This window comes from Betta splendens, chromosome 14 (genome assembly GCF_900634795.4).
Source record: "Betta splendens chromosome 14, fBetSpl5.4, whole genome shotgun sequence".
Taxonomy (NCBI): domain Eukaryota; kingdom Metazoa; phylum Chordata; class Actinopteri; order Anabantiformes; family Osphronemidae; genus Betta; species Betta splendens.
This window is the reverse complement of record NC_040894.2, coordinates 11,676,040-11,702,690: the sequence shown is the minus strand read 5'-3', so window position 1 is coordinate 11,702,690 and position 26,651 is coordinate 11,676,040. Positions and strand designations below refer to the sequence as shown.

Below are 26,651 nucleotides of genomic sequence, written 5' to 3'. Positions count from 1 at the left end.
ATCCCCTTTTTCGTTCTTTTTGAGACTTCCCCAGCGGCAGACGGCTTCATTCGCCCTGAATAGGAAGTGACATTTGGGTCAGCTCTGAAAACCCAATATCTGATTAGTGTTTTGTTGAGGCTGGGTTGCAGAATTTCGCAACAATTTATGAGGCTGCAGAGGTCACGAACGCCAGGACCTGAGATTATGTGAAATGCGTACACAACACAAGAGAACAAGCCAAACGCACAAACAATAGCTGTAGATGTGTAATCTGGGATTATTCCGGTACACGGAGGGCATGTCCTGCACTTTATGAATACGTACAACACAAAAAAGAAATGGACAAAACACAACATCACACTTGAACCTTGAGGGGATCAAGCAAGACACGCTATAATGAAAAACCAGGGATATAGAGATTTGTTGTTCTGTTTTGACGGAGGAGGAAAATCAGACGGAGGCACACAACCCGGGACACTGGGAATGTCGTTCTTGCTGTTAGCACCTGTTAAAGGTGTTAGCATCCAGCATCGTAACACTGGTTTCTACCATTAGCTGAGACAAGTTTAATTAACAGAACAAATGGGGCCACCGCCGCGAGTCCTCGGTGACATCAGGTGTTTCTGGATTTTGCTGGATTTCTAATAAATTGCTTTATTGGAGAGACGGTGGCACGGGACAGGAAGCAATGGCATCCTTCTTTCCTTGCATCAATATATTAATTATAGAAGCGCTAGTTTATACATTCACTGGCACAAGCTTCATACAGTAAATGTAATGATTGTCTGGTTATTGCGAGTGTTCAGGCTGCTCCACCCTCTGGCCATTTAAGTCACACTTAGGTTTCAGTGGTCACTGGGATTCCTTTTTTTACGAGCCCACTGATCAATCAGCCTCGTAACTCAGTCCAGCTGATCAATCATGTTTACATGAATAATTCACAGGCCGTCAGAGGACGCTCACAAGCAGGACTCTGTCTGATAGGTGTCTTCCTAAAGGCTCAAAGAGTCGTGTTCAGTCGCTGACAGAAGCCTGTGTGTTTGAACAGTGTGGCAACAGGAAATCAAAACGACACATTTACATGCTGTTAAGATGTCACACTATGATCGTAGCTCTGTTTTCATATTCAACAAGCGTAAAAGCAAATTGTGATGAGTCAGGGCTTTGTGTCGCTGGTCTTTGTTGCAGGATGTCCTTCCATTCATTAGTCAGCATCGAACAAACTCTGAATGATGTGTTATTGTGCTAGCGTCAAATAAATGTGACACCCACAATCAAAGTCTGAACATTACACTCAAACAACTAATACATGCTTTTGTTGTCATTTTTAGTCATAGTTGTTTAAGGTGCTAGCTCTTGATTCAGTGGTTTAAGTTAAACCACCAGAGTAAGAAGGGGAACATAACAGTAAGACAGTTGACCTCAGAAATCTTGGCTGTTTACGTGGGGATCCACGGCTGCACACGTGGTTCAGGAAAGGTTCAAGCGTGAACCTTTCCTGATTCAGACCTTCTGATGACAGAAACGGGATCCGGGTGGTTAGTGAAACAACCACACACATTTTCATGTCATTTCATTTCTTTCTGCTCACACGTTTTCCCCCTTTTTAGATCAGAGCTTGTGGTCCGGTGCTCGTGTGCAGCCGGCGGTGGCGATTCATTCGATAAAGCGGCAGAAACCATTAATAACAGGCCCGTTGTAAAGCGCTGCATCTGGAGACCGGAGCATGAAAGCAATCAGAGCCTGTTGCAGCGCCCACGTTGGGTCACATTACAGTCACACATCAGCCGCGCAGGAGCGGGCAGACGGCGCCCAGATGGACGGACTCGCTCCCCCGTGACCACCCCCCCCTTCTGCCCCGGGGCAGCGCCTCCTACCGAGCCCCGGGCTCAGCGCTCTGTGAAATCAGAGGTGATGATCAATTGCGCTGGAAATTTCTTCGAAGGTCCAAAATGGAGTTGCGCGGCCCCGGCCTGCCTCCTGAATTTTTAATTTTTCCGTGTGCGGAAAGACAAACGAGCGCCCTTCGCGGAAAAGCCTCGAGCAGTTTGAGCGGTAATGCTCGGTGTTTAATATCACGGGACACGGTGGTTGTAGGTGCAAACACGCTAAAATACATTCTAGAATTGATGAGCTTTTTAGGATATTGTGTCGTAACTTTATTATACAAGCACCTCGATTCTTTTAAAACCTAATATGGGCCCAAACTGGATCCTTTCCCTGTGTTTGTCCTTCGGTGTGATTTTTTTACAGTAGCACAGTTTTCACTGTCACAGTCGCACAGGCGTACGGCCGTGGATCCCATCCAACACCCACACACTCTCTGAGAATAAAGAAATGAATTGTGAATCAAAAATGCCGGGAAAACATAAAATCTCTTGACATTGAGGTTATTAGATTTGTGACTAGGCAGCAAGTTTATGGCAGGAAGCTTTTCAGAGGCTAGAAGGAGACAAAGAAAGTTAATCTCACTTAGAACAGTAAAATCTGCTATATAGCTAATGAAGTATTATACTGTGGTCAATGATGTAGAGGCTCTGCAGAGGGCTTACGCAGTGTGTATGTATAGTAGAGAGTGTGTGTGTGTGTGTGTTTTGTTGTATGAGTAGGGGTTTGTTTGTCAGGAGGTTGCGGTGATAATGCTGCCATCAAGAAGCCTTTCAAGGGAGAACGAGCATGAGCATCGGGAGCGGGAGAGAAAGGTGAGAAGTCAGTGGAACAGAAATAATAAAGTGAAGGGAATTAACTGGTCAACATGAGGAAATAGAGGGTGTTTCAGGTGTGACAGGTGTGTGTTTGTGAGCTCCGGGCCTCCAGTCAGTTTTTCAGTCTGAAGAGGTCCAAGTCAAGCGCATATTGATCCTGAAATAGATCATCCATTCAATAACGACCATGGCCTTATACTTATAAGTAGGAATATTGATGAAGGTGTACAGTTACAGCATATTTAACTATATTTAACTGTGGCTAACGTTGCCTTAATTAACTGTATGAAGCTAATGTATTTATGTGCAGTTCTGCTCATGTGATGTTTGAACAGGTTGAGGTGGAGTTTCCTGGAACTCCGAGTCAAGGACACGTATCTTTAAAGATCACTGCTATATTTTCCCCAGCAGGAGGCCAAATGTCATCAGACCGAAAAACATGGCTGAGCAGCAGCAGTGTCAGAGGTCGAGATGGAGAGAGAGCAAAAGAGAGAGAGCGAGAGAGAGAGAGAGAGCTTTCCCCCCAGAAGCCTAATGATGGGTATGGAGACCAGCAGGTTTAATGGCAGGGCTAACAAGCTGGCTGACCTGCTGCAAGACCTCAGGGAGAAACATATGGATCACTAAGGATTCAATCACCTCCACTGTAACCGTTGGAGCTGTGCATCAGGCGTCACCGTGTCGAAGAGAAGCAAGAGTGATCAAACCTCTGGAGAAATACAGGGTCATGTCAGATGTCAGGTATTAGACGTATTTATCCTGACGTTACTTCACATTCTGCCTGCGCCGGCGCCGAGAGCTGGATTTTTGCAGGTACTTGATGATCCGGGTCCCCAAGGCCATGCGAGGAAACCCTGGAGGCCTTTTGTGTTCAAGCTAGAGAAAACCTTGAGAAAGAGACGGGGAGGAAATGATGCCTTCAGCTCCCGTCCTTGTGATCGTACTTTCTGCCAATCTGCATTCGTCGGGTCCTGTTGACTCCTTCCGAGCCTAATCTGTTTTCCTTTTTACCTCATGTACCGGCAACCCGCGAGCCCATTAAATCATCAGACCTTGTTGGTTATTGACCATGTAGCATACACAATCGCCCGCAGCCTTCACGTGCAAGTGCACGTTAGCTTTTTAATAAAGGGAGCGCGCGGCATAAACAACGTGCATTCACGTTCGACGGTCAGACGGACTCGCTGCAGATTGACGTGGTCGCTCGGATCAGCCTGGGCTATTTCTGGCTTTTTTCGGTCCGAGCTCGCCGCGGGCAGGAGAGCGAGGCCGGAACACTGTCTGCTCAGCTGAGTGGTCGAGTGAGGGCGACCCGTCACGCGAACAGAGGAGGCTTTTTAGAGGAAGCATTTTTTTTTTTTTTTTGGAAGGTGAAAGCGCCCACCGGACCGGCGCCTCCACGAAACACGAGTGGACAGAAGCTCGAAATGGGCCGGTTCTTTTCTCCGTTGACTCATTAAACAGTGCTCTGTTAAAATTATGCATCAAATGCGTTTTCCCTTCTGTCCATCTCTATTCTTATCCCTCCTCATTTCCTCCTCGTCTCACACCTTTTTTTTCCCCACTGGCGTGTTGACCTTGTCCCTTTTTCCACCTTGTTCAGTTGTGAGATGCTCCACAGAGTGTAATGTGACTGTGTGTGTGTGTGTGTGTGTGTGTGTGTGTGTGTGTGTGTGTGTGTGTGTGTGTGTGTGTGTGTGTGTGTGTGTGTGTGTGTGAGGGGACAAAGAGAACACAGTGAAGAGAGAACCAGAGGGAGCAGTGAGGTGTCCAGCACTTAAATTGCCTGTTTATTTCCAGTCATTGCATCAATTACACTGATGCAGCTTAAAAACGAGCGTGTGCTGATGGTGGGTTTTTTTGTGCACGTGGGAGACGAGGGTGGAACCGAGAAACAGTTGAGAACGATAGATCCAGATTTTTTTTTGTGCCGCACTGTGCAGTTCGTGGATTCACATGAGTCACGAGGAAGCACAAAAGCGTTTTTCCGCGGTTTGGTTGCCATGGAGAGAAACAGAGGAATCTCAAGCCGCGTTGCGTTTTGATTATGATCCTTTTGACAATCAGCGGATTCGCGCGCGCGGCCGAGCGCCGACGCGCGGTCCGTGGGGGTCGGCCAGCGGCTGCACCCCCACCCGCGGTCGGCGGCTCTCTGGGGAGGAGGGGCGTGTCTGCGACAGGCTGCAATGATTAGTGGTGCTCAGCGGGCAGAATTTATCAGACTCAGCCAAGGCCGTGAACCATTTCAGCCTGCAACTCTGCAATTTGTCTCCCACTTTGCCTCGTGGAGCAGCGTCGGCGGCTCGCGGGTGCGCGCGTGCAGCACAGACGCCCGTGTTGCGCTGTGCCTTTCTGGATATGCCTCGTATAATGAGGACGATAGCAGGGGTGAGACGCTGGATGATCCTATGTTTGCCTGACAAGGTGTCACTGTGAATACAATTACAGTTTTAACACGTCCTTAGTCTCTTGTTCTGCTGTAAACGCAGCAAATACTGTGTGGGAAACTGCTGTTTGTTAGTAGCAAATGAAAAATGAATGACAAGTGATGGTAATATTGTCTAAGGCCCCAAACACAAATATGCCAAGTTTAGCAGAAAAGAAGCTTTTCAAATTAACACATGTTCTGGATGATATTATACCCTGTACAGACGTCATGTAAAAGGTTTCTGTGTTTCGACTTGATTCCACCCTGTAAATATTATATGGTTTTAAAAATCTGTTCAGAGCAAACTGGCATGTTTTGTCTTTAATGTAAAAATGTACATGTTCTATGTTGAGACAAAAAAAACAGCAACTTTTTTTTTTTTTTTTATACACGTATCCAGAACGCTGTCCTTAACTTGAACTTGCCGAACCCTCTGCCAAACATTCAATGTGGATTCTCCACTGCTGCAACATATTAAATACCATGAAAATGTCACTTGAGTCTGTGTAGAGACTGACGTGGACGCAATACCACAGAACCCACATGAACAGAGCTCCATCAGTCTGGTTGCTTCCATAAAGTCAATGTAAAGTCTTACACCAGAGGATTGGTGGCTCAGAGCGGGTAGAAAACTACTGGGACTAGGCTGCTCCCGTGGGGGTGAGGGGGGGTTAAACTCAGAGGACCTACAGTATATTGATTTAACATGAGTGACGATGCAGGTGCATTGTTCTTCATTGGCAGGAAACACGCTTGTCTTCTGATCTGGGCCTCTGCTGACACACGCTCCGCTGTCTGTCTGCTGCTCGGTGCAGACGGTGCGGGATTTGAAAGCTTTTATTTTGAAAAACAGCTACCTGCTGTGGCTAGCACAACGCTGCGAAAGCCACTTGATTGGATCAAAACGGTAAAACTGAGGACCTGACACCTGAACAACGAGCTGAACCTCTCTATGAAGCTTCTCTCTTCATCAGCACATACCGGGACCTGCTCCACAGTTGGCTTCAACACCTTCCTCAAATAAAAAAAAAAGCCCTTTAACACGTCAGTTGGACTCCTCAACCTGTAATGGGTTAGTTTCAAAAAAATTTATAAAGTATAATAATTCATTTATTATTTAAGGAGATCTGCTAATGGAAGCGATTGTTACACTCGTCGCCTTTATGAAGCCGCGTGGTTTCCTGTGTGGCAAATATCAAAGTAAATCCACGCATTAGAAGCTGCGTTTAACGAGCTACTGAATATCCAATCACCCTGGTCTGGCACGGAGCACGAAGCCCACAGATGACAGATTTACCGCTCTGCCTCTAGGCCCCCCGGGGAGCTCACGCCGTTTTTATGGTAAGAGAAACAATTCATCACACGGCAATTCGTCAGCGGGGAAACTTTTAATTAATGCTGAAACGTGCCGACCTTTGAAGCGGCCGCCGCCGTGTTCGTTTCCTCCCCTGGACGCTCGCACCTCTCGCTCCCGTGCCGCCTCCTGCGTCGCCGACTGTGCTTTTCTGTTCACCCATCTGCTTTCACATCGACGCTATGTCACTGTGTTTTCACAGCTTTCCTCTTCCCTCATCCTCACTCTATATTCCCTCCATGTTTACATCAGCTTCACTGGCCCGGCGCCGCCAATAGTGGCGTCGTGGCCATCGCTGCCCCCTATTACCAGCATTTTATCTACTTTATATAACTCCCAACCAGCTCGTCTGAATTCCCGCATCCGTGTTTTCATCTCTCCCTTTGCTCCGCTCTCCTCTGCTCCGAATTAGCAACATCAAGGCTGAGAATGAAAGAGAAATGGCCAATCAGAGAGGGCAGTGGAAGAGGAAACTATTGGAAGGGCTCAAAATGGAGCCGGCACAAGCAAATTGGACAGTAATAAGCACAGAAGTGGGCCTTGATGTACAAAAGTCTACATAATAGAGAAAAAAAGAGCCGGACAGATTGATTCTGAATGAAATTAAAGAGGACGAAGGGGAGAATGAGATGGAGTAAATTGAGCATTACATACTGCATTACAGTATCACTTAATTAACCGTGTAAAAGCTTTCTTATTAGGACTGATGCTCTCCTCACTCAAGGAGGGAGGAGAGAACGCTCGCACAGTTGTCATTGAGACGGGACTCGGCGGCGAAAGAGCAACAGCAAAGCTGAGGACGAGAAGGAGCAGGAAACAGAACCCCTGACCCAGCTGCTCGCGTGAAATCGTCCCACTTTGGGCCGTTTAGTCTCAATTATGACGCCTCCGTGTCAGCGAGCGGACGTTGCGTTCGCTGAACGTCTGCTCGCGCGGTGGGGGATCCGTGCGCGCGTGCGGGCGTCAGATCATTTCAGTTGCAGGTCCTGCACCTTTGCCATCCATCACTTTTTCATCACGGTGCAGCGTAAACACTTCAAAATACGCGCACTCGTTTAAATCTTTCATTTGTATCCGAAGGAGAAGGTAATGGATGCGACGCAGCAGCAGAGATGGGGACACGCTTAGTCATCGTGAAGAGACGCAGATCATGGTTTTAATGAGTAGGGAATATTTTTTAAATAGGTTTCATTGCTGTCGTTCTTGCTGGCACTACACACATGTACTTTCTACTGTTTACAGTGTTCTCCAATAAATGTACTGGTACTTATTTGCTTATTTCTTTACCTATACTTTTAGGTGTAACATTCAAACCTGTACCCAGCATTTTACTAATTTCTATATTGTTAATAAGAAATGAGCGAGTGTAATGTATGTTGAGTTTAGTTTGACAGCTACATCTACATCTCAGTATCTTGTGAGTTATTTTCAGATTGCTCGGCCAGATTGGAGCTGCAACGGTCCAGATGGGACGCAAAGAGTGTTTGTACAAGCGACTGAGCTTGACTCAGCAGATTTTACTCAGAGAAAATCTGTCACTGTGATTGACGGCTGATGTTAAGGGCAGGATTTCTGAGAGCGGAACAGCAGCTCAGCCTTGTCAAGGTCAACCAGGAGGTGATTGGCAGGAATCCAATTGGAGATTTCAGACAGAAAATTGGAGATATGCAACTTAACCTGTGTGTCAGAGCTGGGAATCAAAAGGTCAGTTAAGTGCCACAGCGATGATAGGATGAATTATGGGATGTGGCGACAGAGCACCAGAGGTTTAGTGGAGCAAAAGACGGGCGCTTGGCCTTGTGGGACCTGACTGGAGACCAAGAAGCACACAAACACAATGTTTGTAAAAGCTGAGGGAACATCTGATAAAGTCTTTGCATAATGATCCTGCTTTGCATCAGTTCCTCTGAGCGTTATTGTTGTGCGGATGTAAACAGACTCAGGCACAAATCGCATCGCCGTCGTTACTTCTTTCGAAACAATTGCCTTTAATTTCAACAAAATAACCTGCACTTTAGAAAAGTAAAATAAGGAAAATGAGGCAGAGCCGAGTGAACAATCACTGCTTCTGATTCATCTTCCCTCCTTATGTCACCGTGTTTGAAAAAGGTTAATAATACTCTATATGTGCTGCTTTAGTGGTTGTCAGTATATGATAAGGTTTGTTTATATAAAAGTTGTTCCATTGTGACTGTTTACAGTCACAGATACCGCTATCTGATGTAGGCTACAGTACCATGGCAACCACGGTTTTGCCCCTGCACCAGTTTCAGCTTTCATTCGCATCTGACATCATCATTAATCAATATCGGAGCTTTTAAGACTGTGAGGCTCACAACTTTTTATTTGTGACATGAAAAGCGACAGAGCACGAGGTGAAAGGTCAGATGCTCCCTTCATCCAGTTAACTTGGTCTCTTTATCAACACCGTCCGCAGCTGGAAGCCATTACGGTAATTTCAAGCCGCGCCGCTGGAGACCAATAAAGTATAAATATCGTCGTATCAGGACACACAGACATCATGTGACAGTACTTACGGTAGATTACTGTAACTCTCCATATCTTGTGCAAATAAAGAAAAACAATACTCATCATAGGCTCAGGGCTTGACAGGAAATCTTTATATTCAAAGGTTTTCCTCAGCAACAACAAATAAGCCTGTGTTATTTTTATCTGTACTGTAAGTCCATGATGCAGTGCAGCAGGACCTACATGTACCAACAGCTAATTGTGCATATTTGAATGAATTCAGGACGTTCGAGCTGTGGAAGGAGGCGTAATTGTTTGGGAGGAAGCAATTTGAGCTTGTTGCCTTTTTATTCTGTAATTGTACAGTAATGTAATCACAATAAAACCTGTTTGTGTTTGTGCAGCTTTTCAAAACAGAACAAGTCCCTATTTCTGCGGAACAAAAGTCCTGCAGATCAGTAAGCAATTAAAACAGGTCATTGGTGCCAAGGTGTCAGGAAATGTGGCATAAAGAAAGCAGACACAGTGACACTGTTATCAGGGCTGTAGAAACTATTTCACACCACCAAAGTACAGTGGTCTCAAGTTTAAACGTCCGATCAAACAGTACAAAGCGCTGCTGCTTGAAGACATCAAGAGTTGAAATGATGGTGTGATGTCGTGTCACCAAGCCTTCAGTGCAGACACCCTCCACCTGCTGCTGCTTCAGGGAAATGAATAAGGGATGGATGGGAGTTGGGAGCCTCATTTACCATTAATTAAAAATTGAAACAGCATAATTTATTATTGGAAATTTATAGTTGTTTATATTCTTATGAATGCACTAAACCACTTTACAAGTAAGTCTATTTTTAAATAGCACAGACTGTATCTGATTTGTTTGGAATTAATGCCATGGGAGTTTGGTGAATAAGGAATAAGTCATTTAATCCTCTAACCAGGAGTAGATTAAGAACAGTAATAAAAACACGACAAACAGGAAATGCGACACGTCTTTGATGCTCAGCTGGGATTTCTCATGACGTTCTTCTGTCCCTGTTCATCCACAGAGAGAAAATCTGGAGCCAGAGGTGAAAATGAATCAACGCTGAAGCCGAGCATAAAACCACAGACGAGAGAGTTGTTGCTGATAAATTCCGACTGTACGCCACGCAGCGTTTATGGACTACACGTGGACAACAGCTGGAGGAGACACAGTCTGCAGCCTCTGAAGACGTGGCGCTGGAGACAACTGTGCAAATGGTGCCTCAGCACCGGCTTCCCTGTCAGCCCCACGTCAGAAAGTAAGAGAATAATACGCGCTTCTTACTTATGCTTCAGTTTGTTAGATAGTTTATATTATATTTTTTTACTGAATTTTTTTTTACTAACTAAAAATACCTTCTGTGTTTCCCTTTTCCAATGCAAACAAATATAATAACAGGAAATGACTCAGTGATTCAATTTGTACAAGAAGAACCAGAACTATAATATGTAATTAAAACTGTAAAAGTCAAACTTAACTGGATCTCACTAACCTATAATTTACCTTCGGTTCATTGATGAAAAGTCACTGAACCTAAAAGTAAAAAAAAACCCAAAGCTACATTGGAGCAGACATAAAGCAGGTGAGAGGATGTGTTGACTGTAGCCCTTTCTTAAACGATGGCAGTAATTAAAAGCGAGGCCATTAAACAAAGTAACACTTATTAGTGAGCTCTAAAGCTCCATTATCCCTCTCGTATGCTCCTTTTGGGCAGGGGGCCACGGGAAACAACCAGTAAAAGGCGGCACTCATTAAACACACACCAACTAGCTGCTGTTGGTCAGAGCATCGCTCTGTTGACACCACAACTGCCTCCTCTGGTTTTTAAAGCCAGTACATAGTTAACGGCAGCAGGATCTACTCTGCTGCGAAAGGTCGCATTTGAAAAGTGATATGCTAATACTGCAATTTCCATAGAGATGCCTTCTACTGCACAACACAGTAACATAAATAAGTATGTCTCAGTATATTGAACCTATACTGGTCAGATTTCAGGGGTGAAAATAAGGTCGGAGAGAGTCTGGAGAATTTTGAGGCGCTGGAAACGACGGCGCGAGGGATCTCGGGATTCAGAGCAAGTTTTATTTGAGAACTAAACACTCCCACAGTTGGTATTTCATGCAGTAGAAACCCCCACACACACCGAGAAGTCAGAGTCGAGCATCAGCCGCGCAGGATCTTTTCTGAGCCCCGGAGGCGGCATGTAACTCTTCATCCTCTTCGATTTCTCATACGGTGAAAGATAAAGGCACATAGCTCCAAGTGCTAAAAGAGACTATTGACTTCATTATAAACAAAAGCCTACATTCACACCTTGAAACCAGCAATAAAATTGTAAAGCTAAAAGGAAATTAGACTGAATTCATTTTTTAAAGTCAATTGTATTCGCGAAACGTGCAGCTACGTCTGCATAAACAGGGAGTGATGGAGGTAGAAAGAGAGAGGCCGCTACAGATCGCTGCTCTACTTTTACACGGGCGCCGCGCACGTTTTGGCTGACAGGGAGATGACTCACACAGAGGATTGGGAGCAACAGGCTGCGATAATGGCACCAGGGGAGTGATTAGATCTTCTGCTCGTGCTCCCCTTCTCGTGGACGTGGACGTGGGGTGAAATGGGATTTTAGTTTTGAAATTGAACATCAATGAAAATAGAGCGTGAATATTCGTGGGTGATGTGGAGATGCAGGTTCAGGTGAGGGGTTCTTGCCTACAGTACGTTGAGAGTAACAACAACCCCTATGGCTTGTGAAAGAGGACTTATCTGTACATATTCATATATCATACTGTATGCTGACATTCATCTATTCATAGACAGCAGTGAACAGAGGCTTTACAGTGGGGCACGCTCCGCTGCATGTGTTGCTAAAGAGCAAATCATTACTATATATAAATCCTGTAAAAGAAAACATCAGCAATCACAGTTGTCATGGTTTCCATACATTGGCTCCACAGCTGGAGCAAATAAAGCTACGCAGTTTAGACCGTATCATTCATGGAGCCTTTACTTTAAAAATCCATGAGCATAAGGCCACGTACCAAACCTTCACACTAAGACGTGAGTTTAGTTTAGAATAAACAAGAATAAACAAATAGCTAAACTCAGAACATGTCATTCATGACACAGCATAAAAGAAGAAATGCTGAAAATATAATTATATGAGGTAGAATTAGCTGCTGGACAGTTGAACTATAGATGACGGAGAAGTAGCTTATTTGAATGATCCTTTGTTTTACCTCTGTTGTTTCCTTGATGTAAATGTTAATTTTTCACCTTGAAAGCACGGCGTTGCCTCGTGACGCCCACAGCCCTGTGTTTATTTTGCAACTTGTCAGGCTTGAATTCAAATTTAACCAATTACACTAACCAGCCTCGCGCTCTCCTCTCCTCGCAAATAAAAGAATCCAATCAAAGTCCCAGCCGAAGCGTGACGACCGCAGCCCCGACGCCTCGACTTTAAGGCAGAAGACACATTTCCCCTTTGTTCGTTTTGTTAAAAATGATCTAGTGTATTTTCTCTTAACCGAAAAGCAAAGGCAGAATCCACGGCTTCCTCTATTTTATGTCACACCGACAGTACTGGGGGGCAAAAAAAGCACCAATAAAAAGCACAGCAAATTACTTCAGACGCCAGTTACACATTGATCAAAGGCTGAATTATGTCCATTGACACAGACACGACAGAGTTTATCTGGCAGGCGGCTTCCCAAGCCGGTGCTATCGCTCAGCATCACCCACCAACGTGGCCGAGCAGCGGATCTGCTGCTAAACATCAAGGCCCTAATTGTAGCAGCAGCAGCAGTAAGTCACTGCGTGGTCATAACATGCATAACCACACCTGGACACAGCTCCAGCAACAGGAACGTTGTGCTGACGCGGCTAAAAGCCCACTGCTCTAGTCAAGTCCATTTTAAATATCGCCGATGATCTGTTCTATTAATAGAAACCTGCTGGATTCCACTGATCAGGGCACAGCCCTCCCAAAACAGCGTGAGCGTCGCGTGAGATTTGTTCCTACCTTTGTGCTCAGCGCGAGGAGCAGATTGCAGCGCGGGGCCGCGGTCCTTTTGTTAATGCTGCGAGGATTTACCTGTAATCTCGCCGTCTTGAAGCACAGAGGCAGAAGAATCGAAGGGGCAGCGGCAGCGGCTGAGAGGACGGCAGAATTAGACTTTTGGCACAGCAGAAGTTATTGTAGTGTCGTAAAGATAAAAGATGCTGTTGTGCTGTAGAGTTATGTATCAAGGCGCTTTGGGGCCCTGTGAGCTGCGTGCCCACCCGAAAACCATGGGACCCACCAACACACAGTATGGAGTCAGTATTCTGTAGTATGTGTAGATTTAATTATAAAAAGAAACACAGAAAGACTGAATCTCTATTTCTTTATTATCCTATATGAGATGAACATAAACCCAAGAAAACAGGAATAACTGTTTATGTCACTGTGTCAGCGGCTGAGATGAGAAAATGTTTAGTGCAAATCCAATCAGTCCTTCAAAGGCAGGAGATTGGTCCATAAAACAAGACAGAGAATAACAGCGTTGTTACCTATTTGGGTTTCAAAATGTCATAAACGCGAGGATTTATTCAGATGAAACACTTCAGCGTCATTTAGCTTCTGCTCCATTTTACATGGATGAGGAGTAAAATATTAGATTTCTGTTGATCATTTGAGGATTAAGTTTTTACGTCCATGTTTTAAAAGCCTGAAGATTACAGGACATTATTGAAAAGACTCAAATACAACAATCTTCATGATTAAAGCAGCAGGAACGGGCCGTGCTTCCCCGGCCTGCTTTTTGTTTTGGGGTTTTTTTCCATCTTAGATCCCTTCATTTATTTCTGTCATCATGTTCTGCGTCATTCTTTTCACATGCCCAATCTTAAAATCTAAACTTTGATCCATGGCCGTGGGATGTACGATAAGCTCCAGGCCACTATTATCTTTCGCCTGCCATCAGTAAAGTGGATTTCCTGATTCATCAGCGGCCCCTTCGGTCGGCCGAAATCCGGTTTTCCAGATTTCCCTGTCCTCTCCCTCGGTGGGGGTCTTAGTGGAAGATGGGATTCAAAGGTCTTGCTTAAAGCTGCTTTCTGTCACTCTCGCTCTCTCTCCCTCTGTGTTTTTATGTAAATCGATCCTGTCTTGGGTTCCAGTATTAGACTGGGGGGTTGTTGTGTGTGCTGTATTTGGCCTGAGGCGGCTGGCTGTCTGGCCCACATGCCCATGTCATTGTTCCCCCCATTTACAGAAAGCTGAAATGTAGACCACCACCATATAGATTGTGCACATACTGTATGGGTTAGTGTTCGTAATGTGATCACGCACGGCTGGACAGACAAACAAGACGCATTCATGCCCACCAAGAACAGCCGTATGCGCTTTTTGATTTTACATTATGAAATTGAGAACGTAAAATGAGCAAAGACAGTCCAGAAACGTCGGTTTGCCATTCTTCGTAGCACCTGCTTGATCTGGAGAATCACAGCTCGATACGCTCTATTAATCCTCGCAGCTCTCTGCACCACTTCAATCCCACACCACGTCTATCTTGTGTTTAAAGGACTGACCCAAATACTCCAGTATTCAAGAGAGTCACTGCAAGAGCCGCTCATCAATTCTTTAGCACAACACTCACACACGCTCACGTGCACACACATTGGTACAGAACCGATCACTTTCAAACTGCATGAAGTAACAAGACCAGTTATTTAAATTTTAAAAAAATATATTTTACTCTGGGTTTCACTTAATGTGCTTTGACACCACTTCTCTGTGTCAAGAGGAATGAAGTGGAACTAGGTATGAAAAGAGATTAGTGGGTTGTAGTTAGTGCGAAAGGGAATGCTGTATATGAAGCTGGGGGCACAGCTTACGATGCTGCTCTCACCACAGATATGGTTGAGTTTTATAATCAGTTTATCTCAAAGTTAGACATTCTGATAGAGAAAGACATGAAACAATAAGACATATATAGTATTCATTGTCAGTAATATCATGTATTTATTTACATGGTTTAAATCAGCCTTGAGTGGAGATTAAATTCCAACCTTCACCTCAAAGATTTGGAACATTTGGACTGACATACGATAGACTTCTCTGTGAAACGATCCCTGAGCAGCTACAGCTGAGCAACTGTTAAAGGTCTGTCTGTGATTCATTGCACTTAAACATGAGCAGATGAAGTTTGCTGTTCTAATACTCAATATTTTGGCTTAGTTTAAGTACATACAGATGAATGTTACATATTCAGCTAAGCCCTTATCATGCTGTATAACTTACACTCCTGGGACTCCTGTAATCTGTGCGAGAGCCGACTGAGTGAGGCCGATCACCTCAGACTTATGAGGAAATTAATACTAGAACCTGCCTATGTTTGTTGTTGTGTGGGCCTTAGACACTTTGACTAATGACCTGGTCATATAATAATGACAGACATTGATGTGCTTAAATGCTGACAAGTTACCAGATCCCATTACTGTAGAAGTCAATACTTCCTGTTATAGCATCTCGCATGTAACAACAACAACAAACAAAAATGCAAATCCATCTTAGTTTAGTTTATGCATATAGAATTTGTCACAGTTCAACTGTTTTATTGTAGCTTACAAAGCTTATTGTAACTTTCACAAAGCCCAATGTTTCTCCGAATGTCCAATCCAAATGGAGCTGTTCTAAAGACGAGGCCTCCGAGTTAAAACAGGTTGTTCCTTCTTGATTGTGAAAAGTACGTCTGGCTAATGCAGCCATCTGCTGGCAGCTCCTAATGGAGTTACGGAGCCTCTCAGGCGCTCCTAAATAATTTAGAAGAGGAGCGGATTCTCAAGCTTTTATACACAAAGCTTAATTCTACATTAGTCACTTCCAGAGTTGCTTTGAACATTTAGTATAGAACATGCTAAGGTTTAACGCTACATCCATCTAATCTCCCTCTAACTAAACACCAACTGTGTGTGCAGTTGTCTTGGCTAAGTTGTTACCACCATGGAAATTCTTACTGTAAAGTGTATTGTTTAGATGTAAATCAATACGTTATTATTATTTATTGCATCAACTGACTGTATTTTCTCTTTTCCCTCAGGGTGGAGGTCGCAGGAGTCAAGCTCACTACGGTGAACTGAGGATTAACCCCAGACCTGAAAACCAGAGACAGCGTTTATGTTTACATGATGGCCCCTGTAGGTGTGCTCAGACTGCGTACCGGGGTCTTCCCACTGTTTCTTTTCCTGACACTACGTGCTGGCATCCTTCAGTTCGCTGCCGCCACGATACAAGGCTACATCGGAGACATGATATGCCCTTCTGTGTGCAGGTGCGACGAGGACTTTATCTACTGCAATGACCGTGGCCTGAACGCCATTCCGTCACTGCCTCCGTCTGCGTCTGTCCTGTACCTTCAAAACAACCACATCAACAACCCGGGCCTGCCCACTTCACTGGAGCACCATCTAGCCATCCGAGTAGTCTACCTCTACGATAACGAACTGGACGAGTTCCCCATGCACCTGCCACCGTCGGTACGTGAACTGCACTTGCAGGACAACAACATCCGCACCATTCCGCGGAGCGCCCTGGCCCGCATGCCTTTGTTGGAAAAGCTCCATTTGGACGACAATTCTATCTCCACCGTCAGCATTGAGGATCAGGCCTTTGCTGACAATCCACGGTTGCGCCTGCTTTTTCTTTCCCGCAACCACCTGTCTAGTATCCCCTCAGGACTACCTGCCTCTTTGGAAGAACTTCGCCTGGATGACAACCGAATCTCCACTATCCCCACCCACGCATTTAGGGGACTCACCTCACTTAGATGTCTTGTTCTTGATGGGAACCTTTTGGCAAACCAACGCATCGCTGATGATACATTCTCCCGACTTTCCAACTTGACCGAGCTATCCTTAGTGCGCAACTCCCTCCAGACCCCACCTGTCAATCTACCCAGTGCTCACCTGCAGCGCCTGTCTCTGCAAGACAACGCCCTGACTCATATGCCACGTGGTTCCTTAGACGGCATGCATCGACTGCTGAGGCTGGACCTTTCCGGGAACAACCTGACCACCCTTCCACGGGGACTATTCAAGGATCTGGACAGCCTAGGTCAGCTATTGGTGCGAGGTAATCCTTGGCACTGCAGCTGTAACCTGCGTTGGTTGTATGACTGGCTGCATGCTCGTGGTAACGCCATCACTGTCCGAGGTCTCACATGTCATGGACCTGATAGAGTGCGAGACATGGCTTTAATAGACCTGACCAGCGAAATGGAGGAATGTGAGGTGGTGAGGACATCAGGCACCCGAGACAGAGTGGGTGGAGGTGGGGTTGATAGCTCTACTACCCACACACCTCCACAGGGCTCTCTTTTCACGCTCCGCTCAAAGCGGCCTGGCCTGGGACTTCCTGACTCGGGCTTAGACTACACTCTTAGCAGCAGCGGTGTAGGGAAGAGTCTGGCGCTTAATGTGAAGCCGCTCTCTCACAACAGCATCCGTGTTACCTGGAGCGTGGCCCAGCCCAGCTCGTCCTTCAGGCTGAGCTGGCTCCGACTGGGCACCGGCAACGCCATGGGATCAATCACAGAGACGCTGGTCCGGGGTGACCGCCGAGAGTACCTGCTTACTTCGCTGCAACCAGATTCCAGCTACATCATCTGTATGATACCCTTGTCTGCAAGTTCCGAAAACAAAGGGACCATTTCTGGCGATGCTGATTCGGATGAAGCTCTGGTGTGCGCGAAAGCTGAAACGTCAGAGATCAGCCCGTTGGAGGAGGAGGATGATAACAACTCACAGCAGGTGACAGTGCTGCCTTTGGCAGGAATTATTGGTGGGGCCACTGCCATTGTATCGCTGGCTCTTATTTTCGGCATCTTCTGCTGGTATGGACATAGGAGTGGGCATTTGTGTTCCCGGGACCACTATACTCGCAACAACTCCCGAAAAAGCAAAAGCTATGATGATTACATTGAGTCGGGCACCAAGAAGGACAACACCATCTTAGAGATCCGTGGCCCGGGGTTCCAGATGACGCCTATGGCAGCTTGTCAGCCGATGCAGCCTAAGCCCCTACGAGAGGATTACATCATCCACACCATATTCCCTTCCAATGGCAGTGACCTGTACAAAGGTGCCAACCATGTTTCTAATGCAGGTCACGGCACCAACCGTGGATATCGAGAAGGAGGAATCCCAGATATAGACTACTGTTACACATGATGTACTATAACAAACCCTGTTCACAGTGTAATTGGTAAACTGTATAGATGCACAATTTCCCTTCGCATGGACACTTCTGAAGCACCCCTCTGTGCCTTTTTCTTCTGGTCACCCATTCCAAATTACCTGCCGTTCGCTGCACTGACAGTACAGTATGTGATTACCTGGAACTGAAACCGTGTGAAAACAATTCACAGCGGGAAGCAGCAGCCAGTGCCCCAGGTGTAAATGCACAGCTGACTGTTTTCTTTACCATCTTAGTAATGGTCTGTGCGTGTTTCCCTTTCTGCTCTATCCCTGTGACATGTAGACAACGAATGTATCCACTGTGGAAAGGTCAGGCTTAGCATAGTTGCAGGTGAAGTTCCACTTTCACACACGGGAGCCGGTACGAAATGGATGAAGCATCGCTGGGAAAGGGACATTTTTGCTACTCATTTCCTGCTCACTGGAATCACAGTATGTAGTCTTATCAAGTCATTGTTTCAAATGCCTCAACTATATTGATGTGCCCTACCAGCTATCCAAGGAAAGGGCTTTGTAAAGCTGTGAATTGTTTTGTTTCTCTTTCAAATGATCCAATAACCACATGTCTTAAAGTAGGCTCGTTATTACCTTATTCATTAGTTGGCAGGTTGAAGATCCAATCGGGGCCAGTCAGCCTTGGTTTTACCTCTTGAGATCATTCACCTGAGATCGATATTAAGGCGTTGCATCAGATGAGCTGCAGCACGAGAGTGTAGATAACTTACTTAGATACCGACTGGGCTGTGTTTGAAAAATGCTTTGCTGTATTTATCTGTTGTCTGTTTAGTTATTAAATCCTGCACACCTCCCTTTATTTATTAATTTTGTTCCTTATGTAATGGGTTTTTCTGTGTCCGCTAACACTGTGTGTTTGTGTGTGTGTGTGTGTGTGTGTCAGTGTGCGTGTGTGTTATTCTTTTATTATTTCCGCCTTCTGTTTGTCATTATTGATGAAATCCAGCTGTGATGGTGATGATGATTATGAAAATGGGTTCGGTTCAACTAAGGAACAAAACGGCAGAAGTGAGGAAAATATGCTGATGGCTGTCTCCAGGTTCATGTTTTCCTAAATGAAGCAGAATAAACCCGAACGACAGACTGTCTCGTCAGCTTCCTGAGAGATTAGAGACCGACCTCAGTCCCCTCCTCTCCCACGTCGTGCCTGTGTGCTTCACCCGTGACTTCAGCCGGTGACTCCTGGCTGTAAAACGTTTGGTCCGCATCCTCGGGGAACGACGGGAATCCAGACCGGCCGAGGTGACAATGTGGAGCCTCCTGAGTGAGCCGGACTCTTCTAAGTGAACCGGGAGGAGACTCGAACCGCAAAACACTGTTGAGACGCACTGTAAAGTGAACTGTGGGGTGGGGGGTGGTTTCGTCTGGGGGGAGCGTAGCGCGAGGAGTTCATTGGTGTTTGTTTTAGTGACGGTGCGAGGCCTCCACTCGCTCCCGTTTTATTACTGAGCAGCACTAAAAATGTAAATGTATAAGCACTTAGCAGAGAACAGGGGTAAATGTAATGACAGGCAGGGGAGACGAGGGCGAAAAAAACACCTCGAGTCACCGGGAACGATCCAGAATTGATGGCTGCAGAGCGGAGGAGATCACCCATGCATAAATCTGTTTGTCATATTCCGCCTCCTTTCCCTTGGGTTCCATGTTGTCCATCGCTTGTTTACCACTGTGTAGCTTCCAAATGGGAAACCAATTGTGCTTCCTTGACTGTTCTGTCCGCCGGAGTTTCACACCGGCCTCAGACAATATGTCAGTGGAATGTATATTTTATGTTGCATCCAAACCCGCTCGTTTAAAACAAGTACCATCCTACAGTACTGGCTCGGCTGGATTCTGTCGTTGGGGAATGTTGATGTAGTGTAATTGCTATTTTATAGTGAGTCTATTCAAGATAGTACTTCCTTGTCATTTGTAAAAATAAAACCATGGCCATAGCCACTTGGATATTTTTTTTCTGGTGAAGATTATAGGAAGTAATGGTGCCATAACTTTGCATAGAAAAATCTGTGAACCTGAGATACGTGTGGAATTTGCTTTATGAATTCATCTTCAGAGGGGATCAATAAAAAGTTTTATAATCTTGGTATTACTGCAACCTGTCATTTCACCTCATGCCTAAGGAGACACATTCTTCTAACCCAGATAATTTGTTATCTGAAAATAACCTTGCGTGGAGATATTGGAAGGGAATAAAATCTCATCCCAAGGAGCCAGTGAACAAAACGCAGACCTACATATTGTTTTGGTTTAATGAGCTGCTCTGGGAAAAACCATGGCCAACTACAGCCTAAGGCCAAGTGTTTGAAAACCAGCTGAGGTTATAGGATGCTGAGATGCTGAGGAGAGAGACAGTGGCTCCACGTGTGCGTGCAGCCCCGAGACGACACAAGGTGCGAACGGGCCCGAACCACTTCAGATGAAACAAAGTCATCAGTCTCTGCTGGGCTAAAATTCCAGTTCACTTGAAAGGGTCTGTCTGCGCATCAGCTGGATGCCCTTCAGCCACTTGCTCATTTAGTTAAAAAGGGCTTTCATTTAAATACAAATGAACAGTTCACTCAGTATATGGGACAGGACGTTTTCTGCAAATTAGGACTTGTAAAAGTGGTTTTATATTCAAGGATCAGACACGTCTGTGTTCACCACAGCACATATTGTTTTTTAATGAAGATAATAAAAATGCAACAGTTATGTTTAAGAGGGTGTTGGTGCAGAGCCATTGTGATGCTGCAGACATTAAATAATACACAAATTAACTCTGATTGAAACAATAACCTGTTTTGCTTTTGTGTTTATTGACTGAATATAAATGGATGATTCATTGGCAACTTTTGTCAAGTCAGAGGATCTGACGTTCAGCCTTGTTGCTTCAACGCTGTCGTTTTGTTTTGTGTTTTTTTGCTCCATCTATGAAGAAACTAGAAACGTGCGGTAGCTCTGTGACCGCACATCAGCAATGTACCTGCTGCAGCGAAGTACCGTGAGCGGCTCGAAGCGGCGGCTGAACTCCCCACGCAGAGCAAAGGAAGCTGATTGGATTAGACCCTCCTCAACAAGCGGGAGCTGCGACTCAAGTTAATTCATTTTCGAGTGCGACTGAAATAAATTGTATCCATACTGCTTTCGTCGCAAGCCAAGGGTGAGGAGAAACACCTCAAAGCGTCTCACGTCACCCCGTGTTTTTCCGGCATGTTTGCTGAGTCTGACTGAAGTACAGTTAGAGGCCCATGGAGGCGATTGCATCCCTCGGGCATCACCTGCTCTGGATGGAGATGCAGCACGTGCCTCGTTTCTTCGTCTTCTTTCCAGTAGAGAACAGTGATTAGTCACCAACAAATACAGAGACAAGTGTGAGATGGGATTTGATCATGATGGCTGCCTAAGGACACCATTCCGGCCTGTGTTTAGGCAAACCCTCTGGCCTTGGGTCACTGCCTGGAGAACATAAAATGTGTTTCTGCTGGGCTTGGACAGCTCACACAGATGACAGAGTGTCCTGCTGTCAGGGCCAACTGGACCAGCACTCAAATGACTGTGACCCAAAGCTTGGCCAGTAACCTATTTCTTGCCTGAGTCTTGGAGGATTTAAGACCGTCCCCAGAAAAATAAGGCAAGGAGGGAATGAAATATGAAAAATACAATATTAGAAATGAGGCCAAAGGGGGGATATTGCTGAGAAGGAGATCAAGGAGATGTTGGCTGTATGGGAGTCGTTGAGGAGTCTCACAGCAGATGGGCTTGCTTGGTTTTCTAACGCAGATGGTTTAATAATGTTTTTCCAAGATTTCAACAGTTAAGGGCTGATCTGATAATCTCAGATAAGTGTAATATAATGCTGAATGGATTTTGGAATGAATACGTCGTCTGTGCTGGCTACACTCACAGCCCAGTCGCTAAGAACAGAGAGGGGAACTGGGTTAGTTTTCTTTGTGAGAAGCAAATGTGAACCTGAAGTGAAGATCACATGGAGGTGTGTATTGAACCAGACCCCTAAACTACCATCTGTAACACCTGAGACACAATTACATGTAAAATAAAGGGACATGCAGGCAGCAAAGCTCAGTCATGACGTAGACACTGTAAAGTTTCCTCCTCACTCTTGACTCTGGCTCCGCACCAACACCCTCAGTGTCTGTGAACAAACAGACAAGTGCCGATTGGAAGCCGGACGTAATCCTTGTCCCTGAGAGACACAGTGGAGCTTATTAGCTGGATCTACTGCTCTCGCAGCAGCTGGAAGTGGACCTCAACGCCACAGAAGAAACTCAGCACATGAACTTCACCCTGTGTCAACAGACATGGGTTTCAGTAAAGCTGGTTACAGTATAGTTTTCTAGATGATGAGACGGATTGGTTTCTGTGCTAAAGGTTTCATTTCTGTATCTTGGCCTGTGACTTTATCCGACCATGCGGGATCTTTTGCTTTAAGCTGTTTTGCTCATAGACAAAGACCCCACAGAATCACTTGCTGATGTTCTCTCTGTGACAGATAAACTACGTCCACATGGACAAACTACATCCTTGTACTAATAAATTTGCATTACTCCAATTAACTAATGTGGAGGAAAAGCAGGCGTCAGGTTTGTGTGCTATCAAAGGCACATTTGTTTGGACATGGATCCACTATAGGTGCTCTGCTAACGCGTATGAAGTGCGCTATTTATTCTGAAGTGGTAGTAATCACCCTGATGTGGCTCAAATTACTGAGGTGGTGCTCAAGACTGGAATGAAATTACATTTTGTAAACCAATTTAGCCTCGCTGTCTCACAATTAGATCAAAAGGATATCAGTGACGTGGTCGTGCTGGATGGACTCCGATCGTAAATACATTCCACCGGAGCCACTTAATAAAACTGATCCCATTAAGAAAATGTTTATTTTTCCTTTTTGCTAGACGCACTCGAGTCTCGCCAAAACTCAGCAAACTGCAGTTATCGGACGTGTGTTTCATTCATACCAGCCCGTCTTATTTGTGCACAACGAATCTACCTGAACTGACACAAAAAGAAAATACGTTGACAGTAGATATTTATGAGAGAGCAAAAAGAATAATAACCAGACAAAGCATAACCTGCATTGTGCTGTTTTTAGGCTTTTCCCATCTGGGGAACCAACATCCCTCATCCCTGACAATAACCGTGCTGCTCGTCTGAGGAGCTCATCAATTTCTCCAATTAGTTTCCATTTGAAAATCCATAACAGCATTTTAGCTTCTGCCCCGTTCCCCCCAAGTTTTTAACAGATTTCATTGACTTTAATCTAAATCCGTCTTCGAACCGTTTAATCTTTCAGAAATGTCACAGGAGATGAACAGACTATTAGTCTTGGAAACGGTTATGACAAACTCGCGTGGAGTCCTCATCTTCATATCAAGAGATATTTTCTGTCCGAGACACATCCAGCGGAGTGCTCACTTTAAATCATTTGAGATTTGAGCGGCACTCTAAAATAGTCGGCGAAGCCATTGTGATCAAACACCTCAAACGTAGGTGATACTGACAAATCACTTTAATGGTTCATCTCCTTCCACGCTGACTGAACATATCCATTACTCTGATCAAATCACTGTCATCAACAGCACTAAAAACAACTGTATCCTTGTGGTTTGGCTCCCATCCCCTATTATCTGCATGCTGCTTTAAGGGAACGAAGGGTTGACAGAATCTAAACAAGAAAATGAGGCTTCGACATAACAGATGTCTTTGACGCTTTAACTGGATTTAGACTCTGAATGGTCAAGTGCAGTTTGAGCGCAGATAAACTGGGCCTGCCGGCGTCACTGGCTAATGTAAATCGCAGATGGCTCACTAACTCACAGACAGCTGCCGAGCCACATATCAAAGGCAGACTTTATATATAATCCAAAGGCGGACACATTAAACCTCAGTCACCAGTGGGCTGAGCACGGTGCGTTTTGCAGGTCGGGATGTGATTTTGCAGCCGTGAGTCATTACATGTGCTCAGCAGTGAGACCTACATACTGCAGCTGACTAATACTGCCTCGAAAAATAGGATGAATCGCAAAACATATGGAAATCAACTGAAGTCCATTGTGTGGTTTGAACCTTAGCAAAAGCGAGATTCAAAAGCAGCGTTGGACAAAATAATAAACCCTATTACAGTCAAGTGTAAAGGATTCCATCACATCCCACCTTTATCTCCTGATATTTTCTTATCCGACACTCGCTGATTATCCTACACTGCTCAGTGCCAATTTAATTTAATGTTTCATGAAGCAGGTCCTAGTAAAAACAAGCTGTCCAGAGAACCAATGACAGCTGAGAGCCATCATCATCATCATCATCCACACCTTCACTCCCTTTACATCCCTGCCTTCACGTTCCGTCTGACTCCATATGCTCCATCTCAGACAACGGGCAGCGGCAGCTTCGTCACGATTTGTGTTTTAACCAGTAGAGCTGACATCTTCATTTGTCTGTCGATTTAAGAGTCGGGATAATCGAACACCGTTGGGCACTTTGCGTCTGAGCGATGCCACGTCGGGGGCGACTGGAGTTGCGTATGGGGGCCCATCTTTGGAGGGATGCACATTTTGGCTCATTAACAGAAACTTTACCCGATTCTCCTGCGGCACAAACGTGCTGCTCGGAGCAAAACACAGCGACGAGCAAGCGTCTGTCACAGGAACGATGGCATCTGTCAAGCAGCGTGTGTGTCTGTGAGCAAGCGAGTGGGAGAGACAGCGAGGCAGCCACAGAAAAGCCCCTAATATCTCACATTAGCATTGAGTTATTCACGCATTGTACTAGAACTCAACCCGGTTTGCTTGTCCTACTGTACCTAGTGGAACATCTGCACAAACCTGCTTCATCTGCACATTATATGCAGCACCTGAGGCACCAGTAATGTTTCATGTCTTATCTTCCTCGTGATGAGGACTGTCTGAGTGCTCCAGACCTCTCAGTCTCTTATAAGATTACAGCGTCTGAAATTAAATAGAGGCATGTGCAAAGGTTGCGAGGGCAGGGAGGAGTCAGACGAGGCCGGCGTGGAGTCGCTGTGGTTCTGATATTTATTGGGAGCGACACAGACAAAGCCCCCCCCAAACAGGCGCACACACCCAAACACACGTTTCCCTGTATTGATCTGCGTTAAAAAAGGGCTGAGGTCAGCGGGCATACGTCTGAATTTCTTTCTCTCTGCCTCTCACACTCCATTTGTCTCTGTCTGATTCAGTGCTCTGCTTCCCCTATCAGGGGGCCACGCGTCACCCATATATCTGCGTCTCCCCTCCCCTGACCCGCTCTCACACTCTGTGCTTTCTTTGTGTCCGTCCAGTTGCCCTTCACTTGACATACATGAATCAATCAGTCGGCCCTCTTTCGTTCAGAGCCAAGCTGCATAGATCTGCGTCTGAGCCACCGCCCCGACAGCAGCCACGGTGTAATTACATTCCAAATTAGATGATGTGGTAACGACTATGGATTTGATTTTGCTTCGTTTTTCAATCACAAGCACAAAAAACGCAACAGGAAAAGCAAAACTCGGGTTAACAAATGCTCAAAACAAACATCTCATACAGTAGCTGCAGCCAGTGGTGGAACAGTGTAAACACAGTAGTGTTTACTCTGGAGACTGAGACCCCCAAAGGAGCGATGGATTGTTTCAGGTGCTCCAAACGATCCCGGAATAAAAAAGAAAGCACATTTTTCCAAACAAAGCTATTGAACTGTGTTTTCTTTCGTGATTTCAATTACATGCAGGTCGTTATAACCACCCTGAGGTTTTGCTGTGTTTTCTTTTATTTCTGATATCTTGACTGTTTGAACGTGTGTAAAAATGCGTTACGTGCCAAAATGTGCCAAGTAATCAACGGCGACAGACCGACTGGACTTTCAGCACCCGCCTGATTTAGGGCCTGTCCCTTTACAGTAACATCAGGCAACTAATACATTAAACAAGTGGTGCCTGAATCCTAACGTTTTCCCTCACAGATAGAGCTGATAGCTGATCAATAGTTGTCAGACTCAATCAATCAGCGTCCCCCCCCCCTCGCCCCAACCCAGCAACCTCTCTAGTCTGTGCCTCAGACCCTGCTCCTTCAGCTCCAGGCCTGATTCGTCCTCCGCTGACTCTGTCATTTGTCTTTAGATTTCTCTTCCATCCGATAGCTCCAGTGCTTTTCAGATGCCCTTTCCACATGTCCTTAACCTGTGCCAGTGATTTATACGCGTCTCTAGTCGTCACTGAGGACATCCCTGTGCACAAAGTCATTTAGTCCCATAATGATATTTTAATAGCGGAGAATAGTGTGAAATAATACAAATCATTTTCTATTGTTACTTTTATTAAAGAATTTGCACAATTACATTTATTGGTACATAACAAAAAACTTTTCTGCTGTGTGAAATTTAAATAACGTTATTTCACTCACTGTTGCATTAAATTAGGTTACAATATAAACTTTCCAGACT

General features: G+C 45.3%; 1 protein-coding gene across 2 annotated transcripts in view; it reads left to right on the top strand.

The window, feature by feature from the left end:
* Positions 1–20,301, top strand: part of flrt1a (fibronectin leucine rich transmembrane protein 1a) — a 28,396-nt gene extending 8,095 nt beyond the window's left edge. For both annotated transcript variants that reach the window (XM_029174061.3, XM_029174062.3), the window contains exons 2-3: positions 9,988–10,221; positions 16,046–20,301. In XM_029174061.3, coding sequence (XP_029029894.1) covers positions 16,131–18,173 — 2,043 coding nt within the window. In that variant the 5' untranslated portion in view covers positions 9,988–10,221; positions 16,046–16,130 and the 3' untranslated portion in view covers positions 18,174–20,301. The remainder of the gene's footprint in view (positions 1–9,987; positions 10,222–16,045) is intronic.
* The last annotated feature ends 6,350 nt before the right edge of the window (positions 20,302–26,651 follow it).